Below are 18,766 nucleotides of genomic sequence, written 5' to 3'. Positions count from 1 at the left end.
AAGTTACTTGAACCGCTAATTTCACCAAACACTTTAATCAATTTATTAGCTATAAGTCTCAACCATCAGCCATAAACTATAAATTATCAGTCATCCGCTATAAACTACAATCAATTACCTATATAGTGGCAGTGGCACGCATGAATATTTATAATACATTGAAATGTAAAATATTATATTAAATCATTAGATCTCATAAAAATTAGGTATGGCAACAGGTTGAGTCGGATGTGGATTTTGCACTATCTAAACCCGCACCCGAATTCAAAAGTTATTCGGGTGGCAAAATAACACCCACGGCCACGCTCGTTGGGTTCGGGTTTTTTCACCCAAACTGAAACTCGCAGCAAAATACATAAAATACATTTTTCCTAAAACAAATTTCCATATATATATATATATATATATATATATATATATATATATATATATATATATATATATATATATATATATATATAAATAAGCGGGTGTGATTTTGGGTTTCGGGTGCGGATTTCACACTACCCAAATTTACACCGGAACTATCGAGTGACACTCGAACCCGAACTCAAATTCAGTCAATTCGGATTTTCACCCGTTGACTCGGGTTCGAGTGTGAGTGGATCTCGCAGATTTGAGTTTGCTTGTCATCCCTAATAAAAACAATCACAAATAACACAAAAAAAAAAATCCCAACATCTATATGTTGATGGGTGGGAGGGGTAGCATAACTAATTTGTAAAAGGAATTTTGCCCGCTAAATTTAAGAAAACGGAGAATGAGATAACATATATCATTCTTTAAGGATACAAATCTCTACTAAGATTAAAACTTAATTTCATAGATATATAATACTTGGCAATGACACCTTGCCATTCATAGAGATTAGCATCATAAACTAAGTAACATTTGAAACACTACCTCAATTTCAACATTATAATATAATAATAAACTACTTATTGATAATGATAAAATATAATACTCGACTCACTCTCTCATTTAAATATAACACCTTGTTCATCACTAAGAAACAAAAATCTATTTATGATATATTTATGTGAAATTAAAACATTAATTCAAATTCTCTACCGATCTTATCTACTATGAACAAAATGTCATATAAGATTGCATCCAATTATAACACACAAGCAAAGAAGGAAAGAATGAATCTCTACACATGGATACCATATGTCATATTCTTGATTATTTTCGTGTATTACAAGTTACAACATGTTGTAATAAAGTAATTGTGGGAGAAAGTGGATTGAAGATACATGAAAAACTTTTGAAGAAGAACAAATTTAACTTATCACTAGATGATCATAGCAAAATTCAAAATGTGGAAACTAGAAGTTTCTCCTTTTACACCTATCAACCTTTACATATATTTAACATCACATACATTAATGAATAAATCTAGTAAAACATACCTTATTCCCACAAAGTTACAAAGAATATTACGATGGCCAAACTAGCCTATCTTGAGTATCCATTGGCCAGAACAGGGATCCTCACTTTGTGTCCTCTGCTTCCCTTCATTAAAACCTCTCCAAAACTATATCTTCCTGTCACCGATCGAACAGTAAGTGTCACGGTAAACTTGCGTGAAGCACCGGCTTTGATTGTCATTGCGGGAGGGTTTACTTCGATGGCGACTGCTGGTTGCATTCTAGCAGACATCACATAGGTTTCTTGCTTAGCAACGTTTGTGACTGTGCGAGTAATAATCTGAGTTCTCACGAGATGTGAAACTGTAATTGATGGAGTGTTTAAATTATATGGGTGACCCATGGTTTTGTTACATGGTGAGTTTGTGTACTTCTTTATCTCATGAACATCAATGCCAGGAGTTGTGCACAAGAACCCTAAATAATCCAAGTATCCTGCAAAATGGTTAACAAAACTAAGTAAGAAATTTAGAATATTTTTACTGAAGATACCTCTGAAAGCCTCAGGATAAATATGTTTACTGTAAAAAAATAAGATCCCTTGAAAGTAGCTATTTAAATCAAGACTTAAAGTTGAGAAATGGCAAGCCTAAATACTATAGAGAAACCAATAAAAGAGATAAAGAAGACACGTGATTTGATCACAAAGTTCTGGTGATTGTACCTACATCTTTGATAGAGAGCAAATGCTGTGATTTCAATTAATAGCTGATTAGAGTTACATATTACAATTTGAGTTTAAATACTCCGCTTTGCCTCATTGAGCGTTCAGCTCCATTTGCTCCGCTTGATCGACTGGCTACTTATCAGGAAATATGAGCTGTACACCACACTTAAATACGTTGTTCGTCTTCGTAATATTTTCATATTTATGTTTCAATCACTATAATACTTTTTTTTTTGTTGGAAACGGTTTTTGTAATATATTCATTTTGATTTTTTCGTTTTGATTTTTCTAGTCAACACTATGTCTAACATACATTGTAGAAGAATAGGTAATAAACCACACACTGTGTTCCGAGTAACTATGACTAAGACAAGAAAAATAGTTAAATTAGAGGGAGAAAACAAATGAACCTGTATCAAAGATGAGTCCAGGGTCCAAGGCTTCTCTTGGATTCACATGTCCATTCCCATAATCAAAAGGAGAGGCTCTGACCAGCTTCACAGCTTCTGTTTCAGAATATTGCTGAGCTAGAATTGGGTTTCCTGCTCTGTCCAGAGTTGTTGATGTTGTAAGCAAGGCTGATTTAATGGCGGCAGGGCTCCAACGTGGATGTTTCTGCTTTATAAGAGCAGCGATTCCAGCAATGTGGGGTGCAGCCATGCTAGTTCCAGATATCATGGCAAATCCCTCTCCTGCTCAAGCAAAAACGATTGGTTCTTGATTTCGTTATTGATGAATCCTTATAAACATAGTCAATAAATTCTGTATATAGTAGCGTAATGATATAAAACTTCTTTTACTTAGGTCCAAATGTTGGTAAAAGGACGAATTTTCCAAACTAAACAATTAAGAGACAACTTAATCAAACCATTACTTACCATCATAATTTGCCTCATCAGTTCCGTTTAGAGACCAAGCACCCCAAATCAATGAACCCGGAGCTAATATATCTGGTTTGAGAAGATCTGCTTCTTGGAAGCTGAAATCCTTTATATTTGGCCCTCTAGCAGAGAATAAAGCCACCTGTGGTGCGGATTTATGCATAATAGGCCTCAAACCATCCTCAATTTTACCTGTGCCTTTGAAACTCTTCACTCTTCCAGTCCAGTCTCTTGACGTTGAGATATTATAATAATCTATCAATTCCTGGAAAAGAAAAAATAGGATTTGAATATTATAATAATCTATCACGTGATCATAAATATGTACAAATGAAAAACATATGAAGAGAAGATTTAAACAGTAGCTGCGCCTTAAGGATGCAGACGGATCGGTAGTTAACTAGTTATCCAAAATGGGTCAAATACCTTTGAAATGCTGACATCTGTGATTAGAATTCCAGGAAGACCAACAGGGACTGGATCAAATCTTGTTCCAGGAGAAGCATTTTCTACACAGAGAACAAATCCAACTGCTCCGAGAGCCTTTGCTGTTTCCGACACTTTCTTAATTGATGCAGTACCAACAACAAAGTTGTAAGAATAGCCACAGAGAAGAATTTTCCCTTTTATCAAGTTTTTGTTTAAGACTTCTGGTCTCTGGCAATCTGTTGGGCTGTACTTCATAACTGAAGAATCTAGCAGCACATCATTTGCAGCAACCAATGTGAATGTTTGGTTTAAATGTGTAGAAGCTGCACAAAACCACTAACAACAAAAATTAGCATACAAGGGAAACGAGAAGACAACAAATGAATTGTTGACAACCATGAACATGTCATGGTGCAAAAGCATGAAATTTACAGAACACCTAAGCCATGTTAATTCAAAGAAACACAGTATGAAGTTGGAAACTCACGTGACAACCCAAGTCCTGCTAAGATTTTTCCATTTCCAAGACACAAATGGTTTTTATATCTACGATCATCAATTGCAGCTGCTACAGATACTATCCACGGACTATATGAAACCAATGACTTAGGAAAAGGGCCACCGTTCCCCGCAGCCTGTGCAACAAACACTCCAGCTTTCACAGCCCCTAGAAGTGTAGCATCAAAAGGATTCAAAAACGTGGTTTTGGTGGCTGCTGGCGGGCCATTTGGTCCAACTGAAAGGCTGAGTATATCCACTCCATCATGTACAGCCTGTTGACTCTCAAATTTGAAAAGTTACACATCTTGCAATATACAAGGACAGTAGAAAAAATGAAACTATGCTGATGGTTCAATTTTATGATCATGTAGAGTTGAGATAAGTTTTTTTAAGCAATTCAGTACATTACCTAGATATCAATGAAGGAGTAAAACATTAGAGTTTTACATTCAGAGTCATTGAGCCAACAAGAGTACAAGACATGTTTGGCCTAAATATGGTGTTGGGTGATAAAACATTTCGGATGAAACACTGACATATATGATATATACCTGATCAATTGCAGCAACTACATCTGCAACAAATCCTCCAAACAGTCTATAGAGTGCTTTGTACACAGCAATCCTGAAATAAAATACATCAAGTGTTTATAGCAACATAAAAAAACCGCATAAAAAGGTTCCAATCAAATAATGAACAATTAGAGTATTATTTCTCACCTGGCACGGGGAGCCATTCCACTTGCTTTCCCAAACTCATGTCCATGCAACCTCACAGGAATTCCATTTCTTCCAGCTGCAATAGAGGCTGTATGACTGCCGGATGAAGATGCAATAAGAACCGTGGAAAATTTAAAATAACTGCTCCTTTATGTCAAGCATTGGACTTATGATAAAGAGGGCATCCCAAGGATTTGAAGTGAAGAGGTTAATAAAGTGGGAAAAGGGTCTAACCTTCCATGGCCATCTCCATCCAGAGGAGACGCAAAATCAATTGAAGGATTAAACGTTCCAGAAGCTATTGCAGCTTGAGCAAAATGTTGAGCTCCAATAATCTTTCCATTACAGAAACTTCTTTTAGTCTTAGGATCAACTTCACATTTTCCTCTATATTTTGGAAGTGGTCCGTATGGTTCAGTATTATGCGTAGAAAAACTCGGGTGGTGAGGATATATCCCAGAGTCCACCAATCCAATCACAATGTCCTCTCCGGCCCTATCACAGCCTCCTCCCGTTGGCCAAACACTGGTTGGAAGTCCTAAAAATTGTGGAGTATGTGTTGTAAGTCTCCTCACTTTCCAGTCCCTCTCAACAGATTTCACACCAGGAGCATGTCTAAGAGTTTCTACCTACTAATGTAAGATTATATAAGGTAACGAAATCAGAGTGCAGAAATGGATTTCAAAAACTCGACCTCATTAGTCTCAACAACATGATAGTAAAGAAAGACAATACAACACAAAACATCACCTGTTCTGGGGAAAGATGAACCGCGAATCCATTTATCAAATGTCTATAGCTATAGAGTTTCTTATATGTCCCATGGTCGAACAGCAGCCCCAGAAGCATATCATGTTTATTCTCAAGGTGTTGAGCATAAGAAGTCACCAATTCACTGAAGTAAAGTTTAGAAAAACATGAAAACTTTTACAACACCACAAATCAATATCCACTTCTCAATTCAGCATACATATACTATAATTCTAGAGTATCTAAAAGACTTGTATTTAAAAGCATAACTTTCTGATCAATGACTAACACCAATTCATTGTGAATAATAATTCTTTAATTCTAGAGTGTCTAAATTCACCACTCATTCAGAATGTAAACCCATTAACAAACAAAACCACGCGATTCCTGTAATTTTCATTACTAAATATCGAAAAGTATCTGCAAAAATCATACCTTGAGGTATCAATCTTCTCATCAGATTCCACAGCAGTGGCTTCAAACCCATCAATACCACCAGTATAACTTATAATAGGCTCACCTTCCACAGTTACTATATAAACCTCTGCCTCACCATATAACACAATGCCAAATAGAATCATAAATACACACCAAAACTCCACCAACAACCTCATTTCTCATCAACCAATCACCAACCTCAATACTGTTTAAGACCTGTTTCATCATTTCCACACAGTTACACAAATCAATACTCCAAACAAAAATAAAAAATTCCATAATATTAGTAATTTATCATAACAACAATTATAAATTAATCAAAAACAGAAAATACTTTCTCATTCCAACTTATTCCAAAATACTCATTACATTCCAGTATTAAGATAAAACTACACAGTTAGAGTAAAATAAAATATTTATAGTTACAGCAGTTCAGATGGTAGCTGTGCAGAGACATCAAACTGCATCATCGTGCGACATCTCAATTATTCATATTTAAAGGGTGAAATTCCAGCCACTAATAAATTTTAACGAAAAAATAAAATAATAAAATAAAATAAAGGCGAATTAGTGAAGTACGTCGAGCATTGAAATAATAATTATATTCATAAAAAAAAAAAGTTAGTGAAGGTGCGATGAGCAAAACAAAGCAAGTAGCATTATTCATAATGAAATTAAGAGAAGGTGGAGATGCAATTAAAACGAAAAAAGTCTTCGTAATCTGGTCAAAGATTATCTATGAAAGTTCAAATTATGGATCGATTAGACCTTAACTAAAAAACTCGTGATGATAATGAAGATGATTATGATGGTAAAACTAGTTTGTTAGTAAGGTTAATTCATGTTTAGGAGAAACTGAAATGGAGCAATGAAAGTTAGTTAATAATTAAGAGAGCGATGTTACTTACCGGTGAGGATTCGATCGGAGTCACATGTAGAGAAGAAAAGCGCGTGGAGGTGAAACTGAAAAACGAGTGCGAGTCAAAAACTGAAAGTGAAGTTTGAAGATTAAATGGAGAAGAAGAAGGAGAATAAAGGAGATGAGAAAAAGTGGAAGCAAAGAATCGTCGAGTGGAAGAAAAGGAGAAGAAGGATTTATTATTAATTATTATAATTATGAAAGAGAAAGAGAAAGGTAGCTATGATATGTATGATACGATTGCTAGCTAAGAAAGGTTGATTAAGGCGTACGACATTGAAATGGGATGGGTGTGCAGTGTAATGAGTTTTGAGTAGAGAGATCTAACGGTTAGCTTTAGTAGTTGCCATTGATGGATAGTAAAGGAGAGGGAGCGAAAGGAAGGAGGAGTGAGGGAGAGGTTGTTGTGAGATGGAGGAGGGATTCTTTTATTTTATATTTGGAATCTATAATAGGAGTAATGTTTTTTTTTAATATTTATATTAAACTAAATAAATAGTAGATCGATCTTGTATTGTATCACACATGTGAATCATGATCCATGTATAAGGAATATTGTTATATATGTATTCCTTCTTTGAACCTTTTACTCTTTTTAATGAGAATTGAGATTCCATTAGTTCTGGTGCAAAAGGGACACATGTGGAATCTGATGTACCAACATGTGTGCTGTAATATCTACTCTCTTACGACAGACAAATGTTACTGTAATTATGGTTCTGAGTTATTCTATCCAACATTCACTATGCAAATAAGATCTACACGTTCATGATGAAGGGTTGATTTGGATGTATTGGTGCAACATGTTGAACTCGATGCTTCAACATTTGCAACATCTGGCCTTGACAACAGGTCGTATGGATGTTGTTTGGTGCACAATTTTAATTAGAATTTGATCATATTTACAGCAGTTATTTTAGCAATGGTTGGTTTGATTTGTTTGACAGCTAGAGATGTTCAAATCAGATTTAAATATGAATTTGAATTAGAAAGAAATCATATCTTATTGTTGAGGATATTTAAGGAGAAGATCATATCCAAAAGATTTCTGCAATTTTCTAGAGGTAATCAACTCAGATATCTAAGGGAGAAAAGCCCAGAAGACATTATTATAAAAGGGAATGAATGTTACATGGTCTAATTCCTAAAATGAGAGTGAAGATGAAATAGCGAACACAGGGACAACTTTCACTAGTAAATGCATGTCTGAATGTGAATCTAGTAATAATGATATGACTAGAAAAGATCTCGAAGCATCATATAGGCTCTTGTACACCAAGTGGGAAGAAGTTGTAAGAACAAGATTTGTTCATGCAATAAGTCTCTATGTTTTGACGATAACAGCACATATATTTTGTATGTAACAATTTAGTTTCTAATAGTTTTCTTGAGTGTGCAGATATTATGTTCAAGGAGATTCTGGATTGTTGTCCGCAAAGAATCATTATAAACAAGCAAGGCAACTCAGAAATACTATTTGCTGCTGAATGATCATCAGAAGAAGTTATTGTGCACTTCTCAACAAGCTGCTGCTTTAGAAGTCACAAGTAGTCAGAAGGAGTCAAAGTCGGAATTAGTACTCCAACATCAGAAATAAACATACAAGATTGAGCTTTCAAGCATAAATAAGAAGTTGAGATTTGTCCATCAGAAAAGTTGCTACTTCTATCTCTGAAGACAAAGTCGAATTCTGAATACAAATCAGATACATCAAAGGTCCAGTCAAGCATATGAAGATCAAACTCAAGGATGTACTAAAGATCAGAGGCCAAAGTTTCAAGAATTAGAAGTTCCTTCAACAAAGGAATAACTCGTTTTCAGATTGACTGCTGCCTAAATATCTGGAAAGCAAGGTTCTAACTTTAAGGACTCTGAAACAAAATCAGGACAAGCTACATCGTCACAAGTCAACTCCAGATCAGAAGTCAAGTATTGTTTCTTCAGAAGAGTTGCTTCTATCAATTATGATAAACGAGACTCTGACTCTCACGGGATAATGATTCTACTTTTCACTCAAAGTAGTTTCTGAACTACACATCAGAATCATTATCAGAAGGAAGATGAAGATAAGTTGATCTCCTCCAAGCTTACTACTTCAGAATCAGAAGTACATTAATCGAAGATGAGATTAAATGAAAAATAAATTAGTACAACAGTACATCACAACCACTACAATTAGATGTATGTACTATTTCTCAGAAGCTGTCTCCCATGTATCAAGCTACAAGACAAAGGAAACTACTATCCACAACAAAGCTTGATTCTATCCGTTGGGAATTAGTCTTTGAAATTAAAAATACCTTCTTAACCTTCAACCTCTCTTTTTAGAATTATATAAGAAGATTAAATCATCCAACAAAAGGTGACGACATTGGCAACGCCTATGTTGTTCATATCACATCTATGCGTAGCTTCTGATGTCGCTGGTATCGTTAAAAAAATAGATGTCACAGTTGATGTTCATACTACTATAACGGCTATTGTCGTTGCAATTGTTAATTGTGATTTGGTTTGAAATGGAACTCAACCATCACATATTAACATGAACACACTGTTGAAGAAGATGACTATGCTAACAAGTTGATATCAAGAAGCATATGTTAGAATGAGAAGTTGAAGCACATACCAATCAAAATACTGCTGGGAAATTTAGCTGTTGCTAAAGCCTAAGTTGATATGCCGAGGATGATCATAAGAAGAAGATTCTTCAAGATTCCATTCAACTATCATCATATGCATTTTGGAAGAAATCAGAAGAAGCAAGGAGTTGCTGCTCGGAACTTGCTCAAAGAAGATGAAGAAGAAGACCACTACAAGATGCTACCCAAATTTCTATCATGTACATCTTTGTAGAAAAATGTAATGAACACTAGAGTTGTTGCTCGTATAGTGTTTTAGGTCTAGGATTCTTCTTGTAAATTATTTTAACATAGGAGTTGTTGCTCATAACTATGTTAAACAATATGTGCTTAATATTTTGTGTAATCTGCTTAGAAGAAGCATTTATAAAAACACAAGTTTATCAACTAAATGTTAATTGTTCCTTGAGTGACCGAGTGAAGGTTAGAAGATTGAGAAGACACTAGTTGCGGTCATTGTGGGAAATCCTCTTAGAAGACCGAGTGAAGGTCAAGAATCTAAAGGGGTCAATGAATGTTATATTTGTGGATCAGATCGCTGAACATTTCTTTGTTGGTAAGTCACAAGTGGTTCTTGTGCAAGGTTGTTAGTCACAAGCGGTGGCTTGTGCAGGAGTCAGTCACAAGGGTTTCCTGTGCATGGATGTTAGTCACAAATGGTGGTTTGTGCAGGGGACAATGAATGTTATATCTGTTAACTCACATCACTGAACATGTCATTAGGTGTTAGTCACCAGCTATTGCCCGTGCAAGGTTGTTAGTCACAGGGTTGTCTATGCAATGTTAGTCACCGGATGTTGCCCGTGAAATTGTAATCAGTTTGGTTATAGTGGATTAAGTCCTTGTGCTCAAGGCGAAATCACCTCGGAAGGGTGGACTGGATTAGCTTGAGGGTTTCTCAAGTGAACCAGGATATATCTGGTGTTCATTTATTTATTAATGTTTAATGTTTTCTAGTTATCAGAAGCTCAAAGAAGTCTTTACTTTCTAAGAAGGCAAACTGCTTCTGAGAAACGATAAGCTTCTGATAAGTGAGAGCTTATAGCTTCTGATAAATAGCAATCTCTTAAGCTTTCGTGCGAGAGTTTTAAAGAAAGGGAAATTATTGGAAACTCAATTCAATCCCCTCCTTTCTTGTGTTTTTCTCTACCTTCAGAAACTTGTTTAACTGAATGGTGGTTTGTGCAGGGGACAATGAATGTTATATCTGTTAACTCACATCATTGAACATGTCATTAGGTGTTAGTCACCAGCTATTTCCCGTGCAAGGTTGTTAGTCACAGGGTTGTCTATGCAATGTTAGTTACTGGATGTTACCCGTGAAATTGTAATCAGTTTGGTTATAATGGATTAAGTCCTTGTGCTCAAGGCGAAATCACCTCGGAAGGGTGGACTGGATTAGCTTGAGGGTTTCTCAAGTGAACCAGGATATATCTGGTGTTCATTTATTTATTAATGTTTAATGTTTTCTAGTTATTAGAATCTCAAAGAAGTCTTTACTTTCTAAGAAGGCAAACTGCTTCTGAGAAACGATAAGCTTCTGATAAGTGAGAGCTTATAGCTTCTGATAAATAGCAATCTCTTAAGCTTTCGTGCGAGAGTTTTAAAGAAAGGGAAATTATTGAAAACTCAATTCAATCCCCTCCTTTCTTGTGTTTTTCTCTACCTTCAGAAACTTGTTTAACTGAAGAAGAAGAAGAAGAAGAAGAGAACCATAGGTGTGCTTCAGAAGGAAAATGAGGAACTTATCTCAATTATCACCAGTGTGGAAAAGTAAGTTTCATCACTAAAACTAAAATACAAGATAAGATCTGAGAGTCTTTTGAACAATGGTTCAAATATTCTTGATGAAACATTTGAGTTTTGAAAGATGTCCAAGGGAATAGGTCTTGAGTCTAACATGAACAAGAAAATCAATAAGATTCCCTAATAAAGTTTGCTCTTCCTGAAAAGAAGATTGGGTTTCTAATGATGGATCATGTGTCTCAACATCATGTTCAAGATATGAGTCTCAAAAATCCTTCCTTGAAATTTCACTAATGTGGTAGATATGGGCATATAGTGCCTCATTGTTACAGACTACTTGACTATCTTCAACCCTATATTAAACTAAGACTAAAGAAAAAGGATGGCAAGAAGGCTCAAGGAATGAAGGAGTGGAAGCCCAAAGTTGCAGTCAATAGTCTCATAGCACATACAACTTCTAGAGCATCATATTTGGATATTTGGTACCTAAATGGTGGGTATTACAAACTCATGATTGATGGAAAGATGCATTCTAAAGAATTGAAGCTCTACTCTACCACTGATGAAGAAACTAGAGGAAGAGTCAAGGGCATAAGAAAAATGGTGAGAACATGTGCTCCTTGGCCTCATGATGTGCGAGAAGGATCTTCTACTAGCTTGATCAACAATATTTAACGGTGTAATCAAATCTGAATAGGAGTATCATCATGGAATGTCAAACTGAGAAGCATGCCAAGGTGTCTTACAAGAAGGTTCAACATTTTACTCTTTCTGAATTACAACATAAGGACTGTATGAGAATCAAGCAAAGCATTGTCAATGAAGGGGAGGTTGATGGTCCGTCAGGAGGTCCTCCCAACATTGAACAACCAATAGTGGTTCAGAAGAAGAAGTCAAAGAATGTGGTGTAGGTTCACATTTATATATGAACGACAGTTAAAACTGTCTTAGTGAATGTGGCACCTTTATATGGGGGGCCGTTGTAAGGATTTCAATATTAGAGATGTGAATCTGATGTATAACTTTGTTGTGTGCCTCTCAATAAAGGTACACCTGTTCGTTGGTCTGAGCAAGCAAAGCTATGAATTAGACCTTCGTATTGAGCCAGTCTAATTGATCGTTCGGTCGATGAGGAATAACAAGTATGAGAGAAAGAGAACGTGGGTGTTGTGTCTAAAAATGACAATTCACTTGTACATCAGTGTAGTGCACTCTTTTTAAATTTAACATATGAATTAGGGTGGTCTTAGTAAACGACCCGAAACAATTGTTGTTAACAAGAAAACCATTAATTACTTGTTAAAATAGAAGAAATATAAACATGAGTTTAAAACTTTATTTGGGTCACTTTTTCATTCTGTCTATTGCAATTTAACGTAATAGAAGAATTATTAATAGTCAATTGTATAGTAAAAAAAAGTTACATTCTATTAACTTTTTAAGAATATATTGTTAGAACAAGATTTGTTCTGATCAATTATCTTAGTTTTGATGATAACAATAATATGAATTTTGCTTAAGATAATATGGTACTCTAATCCAATGCAATTTCCCTTTCAGGAAATATATAAAGAGTACGCATAATTCAGCGCTCAGAAGTTTTGTCTCAAATGGTTCAGCATGCAACATCAGAACATGGTCTGGCAAGACATCAGAAGATGGTCGAAGCAGAATCAGAACATGGGTCTATGGAAGCATCAGAAGAACAAGAGAACAGAAGCACTGAAGTTCTGATGGTATCACGCTCAGAAGCACTTCAAGGTCAGAAGATCAGAAGATGCTATGTGTTAGAACAAGATTTGTTCTTATCAATTATCTTAGTTTTGATGATAACAATAATATGAATTTTGCTTAAGATAATATGGTACTCTAATCCAATGCAATTTCCCTTTCAGGAAATATATATAAAGAGTACGCATAATTCAGCGCTCAGAAGATGTGTCTCAAATGGTTCAGCATGCAACATCAGAACATGGTCTGGCAAGACATCAGAAGATGGTCGAAGCAGAATCAGAACATGGGTCTATGGAAGCATCAGAAGAACATGAGATCAGAAGCACTGAAGATCAGAAGATGGTATCACGCTCAGAAGCACTTCAAGGTCAGAAGATCAGAAGATGCTGTGCACCAAGCTGTTTGACTCTGATGATATTCAAACGTCGTATTCACAAACATCAGATCAGAAGGAAGTACACGTGGCAGACTACGCTGACTGACAAAAGGAACGTTAAAGCTACTAAAGGCTACGTCAGTAGACACAGCGTGAACAAGGCTCGAGGTAGTTGATAAAAGCGTATAACATTAAATGCAAAGCTGTACGGAACACACAAAGCATTAAATGCATTCAACGGTCATCTTCTCAACGCCTATAAATATGAAGTTCTGATGAGAAGCAAGGTTAACGATTTCGCACCAATACAATTCAAATTAACTTGCTGAAACGCTGTTCAAATCTAAACTCAGAATCTTCATCTTCATCAAAGCTCACTACATTGCTGTTGTAATATCTTAGTGAGATTAAGCTTAAATTGTAAGAGAAATATCACAGTTGTGATTATCGCTTTTAAGAAGCATTTGTAAACTCTTGAATTGATTACATTAAGTTGTAAGGAACTAGAGTGATCAGTTGATCAGTATACTCTAGGAAGTCTTAGCAGTTAGCTGAGCAGGAAGTCTTGGCAGTTAGCTGAGCAGGAAGTCTTGGCAGTTGGCTGAGCAGAAAGTCTTAGGAGTGAACTAAGCCTAGAGTGATCGTGTTGATCAGTAGACTCTAGAAAAGTCTTAGGAGTGAACTAAGCAGTTGTTCCTGGAGTGATCAGGTTGTGATCAGAAGACTCTGGAAGACTTAGTTGCGGCTAAGTGGAAAACCATTGTAATCCGTGCGATTAGTGGATTAAATCCTCAGTTGAGGTAAATCATCTCTGCGGGGGTGGACTGGAGTAGCTTCGTTAACAGCGAACCAGGATAAAAATAATTGTGCATTTTATTTTTATCGCTCAAGTTTTTAAGTCACACTTATTCAATCCCCCCCTTTCTAAGTGTTTTTCTATCCTTCAATTGGCATCAGAGCGCCGGTTCTAAGGTGCAAGCACTTAACCGTGTTTAGAAAAGATTCAGGAAGAGAAAAACGCTTCATTTAAAAGATGGTTGATGAAAGTGAAAGGACTATACCTACACCTGCATCTACATCTGGCTCTGCTGAGCAATACAACGGTAACAATGGTTATACTAGACCGCCGGTATTTGATGGTGAAAACTTTGAATACTGGAAAGATAAACTGGAGAGTTACTTTCTGGGTCTAGATGGTGATCTATGGGATCTTCTGATGGATGGTTACAAACATCCAGTAAATGCCAGAGGCGTGAAGCTGTCAAGGCAAGAAATGAATGATGACCAAAAGAAGCTTTTCAGGAATCATCATAAATGTAGAACTGTTTTGCTGAATGCTATCTCTCATGCTGAGTATGAGAAGATATCTAACAGGGAAACGGCCTATGACATATATGAGTCCTTGAAAATGACTCATGAAGGAAATGCTCAAGTCAAGGAGACAAAAGCTCTTGCCTTAATCCAGAAGTATGAAGCCTTCAAGATGGAGGATGATGAAGACATTGAAAAGATGTTTTCGAGATTTCAAACTCTGACTGCTGGATTGAGAGTTCTTGACAAAGGATACACCAAGGCGGATCATGTAAAGAAGATCATCAGAAGCTTACCCAGAAGATGGGGTCCGATGGTGACTGCATTCAAGATTGCGAAGAATCTGAATGAAGTTTCTCTGGAAGAGCTTATCAGTGCCTTGAGAAGCCATGAGATTGAGCTGGACGCAAATGAGCCTCAAAAGAAAGGTAAGTCTATTGCATTAAAATCTAATATCAAGAAATGCACTAACGCTTTTCAGGCTAGAGAAGAAGATCCTGAAGAATCAGAATCTGAAGAAGAAGATGAACTGTCCATGATTTCCAGAAGGCTAAATCAACTCTGGAAGACCAAGCAAAGGAAGTTCAGAGGCTTCAGAAGTTCAAGGAAATTTGAACGTGGAGAATCTTCTGATGAAAGAAGATTTGACAAGAAGAAGGTCATGTGCTATGAATGCAATGAGCCTGGACACTACAAGAATGAATGTCCAAATCTTCAGAAGGAAAGTCCCAAGAAAAAGTTTCATAAGAAGAAAGGTCTTATGGCAACCTGGGATGAGTCAGAAGATGATTCAGAAGATGAGCAAGCCAACTGTGCGCTGATGGCGACAGAAGATGACGGATCAGAATCTACATCAGAATCAGATTCTGAAGAGGTATTTTCTGAACTTACTAGAGATGAGTTAGTTTCCGGTCTAACTGAACTTCTGGAACTCAAGTCTCAGATCAGTCTCAAATACAAAAAGCTGAAAAAGCAATTTGAATTTGAAACAAAGAAGCTTGAGTTGGAGAATTCTGAATTAAAAGAAAAACTTTTAAAACTATCCAATAATGTTGGATCTCCTTCTGATTCAGAAAAATCCACTCCTAGTCTGAACCATATTCTGAAAGAATATGATTTAAGTTTCAGAAAGTTCTTATCTAGAAGTATTGGCAGAAGTCAGCTAGCTTCTATGATATATGCTGTGTCTGGAAACAAAAGAGTTGGCATTGGTTATGAGGGTGAAATCCCATACAAACTTGAACCTGTTGATGAAATGAAAATTACATACAAGCCATTGTATGATCAGTTCAAGTATGGCCACTCACATGATATTAGGCACACCTCACATGCACAAAGTTTTCACATTACACACACTAAGAAGCATGTGACACAACCTAGAAAATATCATGAAACTCACATTAAGAATTATCATGCTGTTCCTCCTATTGCTTACAATGTTAAACCCAAGTTCAATCAGAACTTGAGAAAATCTAACAAGAAAGGACCCAAAAAGATGTGGGTACCTAAGGATAAGATTATTCCTATTGCAGATATCCTTGGCTGCAAGAAGGACAAAGCACAACATGTCATGGTACCTGGACTCTGGATGCTCGCGACACATGACAGGGAGAAGGTCTATGTTCCAAGACCTGGTGCTTAAGTCTGGAGGAGAAGTCAAGTTCGGAGGAGATCAGAAGGGCAAGATAATTGGCTCTGGAACTATAAAATCTGGTAACTCTCCTTCCATCTCTAATGTACTTCTTGTAGAAGGATTAACACATAACCTTTTATCTATCAGTCAATTAAGTGACAACGGTTATGATATAATCTTTAATCAAGAGTCTTGCAAGGCTGTAAATCAGAAGGATGGCTCAATCCTATTTACAGGCAAGAGGAAGAACAACATTTATAAGACAGATCTGCAAGATCTTATGAGTCAGAAGGTGACTTGTCTTATGTCTGTTTCTGAAGAGCAGTGGGTCTGGCACAGGAGATTAGGTCATGCTAGTTTGAGAAAGATCTCTCAAATTAACAAACTGAATCTTGTCAGAGGACTCCCTAATCTGAAATTCCAATCAGATGCTCTTTGTGAAGCATGTCAGAAGGGCAAGTTCTCCAAACCTGCATTCAAGTCTAAGAATGTTGTTTCTACCTCAAGGCCATTAGAACTCTTGCACATTGATCTGTTTGGACCAGTCAAAACAGCATCTGTCAGAGGAAAGAAATATGGATAAGTCATCGTAGATGATTATAGCCGCTGGACATGGGTAAAATTCTTAAAACACAAGGATGAGACTCATTCAGTGTTCTTTGTTTTCTGCATTCAGATTCAATCTGAAAAAGAGTGTAAAATCATAAAGGTCAGAAGTGATCATGGTGGTGAATTTGAGAACAAATCCTTTGAAGAATTCTTCAAAGAAAATGGTATTGCCCATGATTTCTCTTGTCCTAGAACTCCACAGCAAAATGGGGTTGTAGAACGAAAGAATAGGACTCTTCAAGAAATGGCCAGAACCATGATCAATGAAACCAATATGGCTAAGCATTTCTGGGCAGAAGCAATAAACACTGCATGTTATATTCAGAATAGAATCTCTATCAGACCTATTCTAAATAAGACTCCCTATGAATTGTGGAAGAATAGAAAGCCCAACATTTCATATTTCCATCCTTTTGGATGTGTATGCTTTATTCTGAACACTAAAGATCATCTTGGTAAGTTTGATTCCAAAGCTCAAAAGTGTTTCCTTCTTGGATATTCTGAACGCTCAAAAGGCTACAGGGTATACAATACTGAAACATTGGTTGTAGAAGAATCAATCAATATCAGGTTTGATGATAAGCTTGGTTCTGAAAAACCAAAGCAAGTTGATAATTTTGCAGGTTGTGATATTGACATATCAGAAGTTGTTGAGCCAAGGAGCAACGCATCAGAAGCAGAGCTCCTCAGAAGCAAAGAATCTGAAGATCAAGTAACAGCTTCTCTGGAGGATCTAAGTATTTCTGAAGAACCATCTGTCAGAAGATCATCCAGACTCATCTCTGGTCATTCAGAAGATGTCATTCTTGGAAAGAAGGATGATCCAATCAGAACAAGAGCATTCCTTAGGAACAATGCAGACTGTCAATTAGGTCTTGTATCTTTGATCGAGCCAACTTCTGTTGATCATGCTCTAGAAGATCCAGACTGGATAATTGCTATGCAAGAAGAACTAAATCAGTTTACAAGGAATGATGTTTGGGATCTTGTTCCTAAACCAGATGGATTCAACATAATTGGTACAAAATGGGTCTTCAGAAACAAGCTTAGTGAGAAAGGTGAAGTGGTAAGGAACAAAGCCAGACTGGTGGCTCAGGGTTATAGTCAGCAAGAAGGGATTGACTACACAGAAACCTTTGCACCAGTGGCCAGGTTAGAGTCTATTCGTCTATTAATTTCTTTTGCCACTCAACATAACATCACTCTCTATCAGATGGATGTTAAGAGTACCTTCTTAAATGGTTATATAGATGAAGAAGTTTATGTCCATCAACCTCCTGGTTTTGAAGACTCTATGTCTCCTAATCATGTTTTTAAACTTAAGAAATCATTGTATGGATTGAAACAGGCTCCCAGAGCTTGGTATGAACGCTTAAGTTCTTTCCTTCTAGATAATGGTTTCACTAGAGGAAAAGTGGACACTACTCTCTTTTGTAAAACCTTTGAAAAGGATATTTTAATTTGTCAAATATATGTAGATGATATTATTTTTGGAACATCTAATGCTACACTTGGAAAGGAGTTTGCTAAGTCTATGCAGGCTGAGTTTGAAATGAGCATGATGGGAGAACTCAAGTATTTCCTTGGAATACAAATAAATCAAACATCAGAAGGAACGTATGTTCACCAAACCAAGTATGTGAAGGAACTTCTGAAGAAGTTCAATCTTCTAGACTGCAAAGAAGCCAAAACTCCTATGCATCCAACATGCATCCTAGGTAAGGATGAGGTAAGTAAGAAGGTAGATCAGAAGCTATACAGAGGTATGATTGGATCTCTTCTATATCTGACTGCTTCTAGACCTGACATCCTGTTCAGTGTTTGTTTGTGTGCTAGATTCCAATCGGATCCTAGAGAATCTCATTTAACTGCTGTTAAAAGGATTCTAAGGTATCTGAAAGGTACTACTAATGTTGGTTTAGTTTACAGAAAATCTAAAGAATACAACTTAGTAGGATTCTGCGATGCTGATTATGCTGGAGAC

The 18,766-nt window shown here is 36.4% G+C and overlaps 1 protein-coding gene across 1 annotated transcript; it reads right to left on the bottom strand.

Annotated features, from left to right (window-relative positions):
* Positions 1 to 1,164: 1,164 nt before the first annotated feature.
* Positions 1,165 to 7,161, bottom strand: LOC131595104 (subtilisin-like protease SBT2.6). The gene is made up of 11 exons (XM_058867373.1): positions 6,724 to 7,161; positions 5,813 to 6,031; positions 5,378 to 5,522; positions 4,862 to 5,256; positions 4,628 to 4,723; positions 4,460 to 4,532; positions 3,895 to 4,180; positions 3,405 to 3,730; positions 2,976 to 3,243; positions 2,508 to 2,789; positions 1,165 to 1,865 (listed from the first exon to the last, which is right to left on the bottom strand). Exons 2-11 carry the CDS (start codon positions 5,989 to 5,991, stop codon positions 1,459 to 1,461), a joined length of 2,457 nt encoding a protein of 818 aa, XP_058723356.1. The 5' UTR covers positions 5,992 to 6,031; positions 6,724 to 7,161; the 3' UTR covers positions 1,165 to 1,458.
* Between the last annotated feature and the right edge of the window lie 11,605 nt (positions 7,162 to 18,766).

This window comes from Vicia villosa, linkage group LG4 (genome assembly GCF_029867415.1).
Source record: "Vicia villosa cultivar HV-30 ecotype Madison, WI linkage group LG4, Vvil1.0, whole genome shotgun sequence".
Classification (NCBI taxonomy): domain Eukaryota; kingdom Viridiplantae; phylum Streptophyta; class Magnoliopsida; order Fabales; family Fabaceae; genus Vicia; species Vicia villosa.
The sequence above is the reverse complement of the archived record's forward strand: the minus strand, read 5'-3'. Positions and strand labels throughout refer to the sequence as shown.

Bases quoted from the DNA above. Each gene is read 5' to 3' on its own strand.
- LOC131595104 (XM_058867373.1), bottom strand. From the start codon at position 5,991: ATGAGGTTGTTGGTGGAGTTTTGGTGTGTATTTATGATTCTATTTGGC. The intron at 4,724-4,861 runs GTTAGACCCTTT...TTCATCCGGCAG, and splicing joins GATGGAGATGGCCATGGAAG to TCATACAGCCTCTATTGCAG. The intron at 2,790-2,975 runs GTAAGTAATGGT...TTGCTTGAGCAG, and splicing joins TGATGAGGCAAATTATGATG to GAGAGGGATTTGCCATGATA.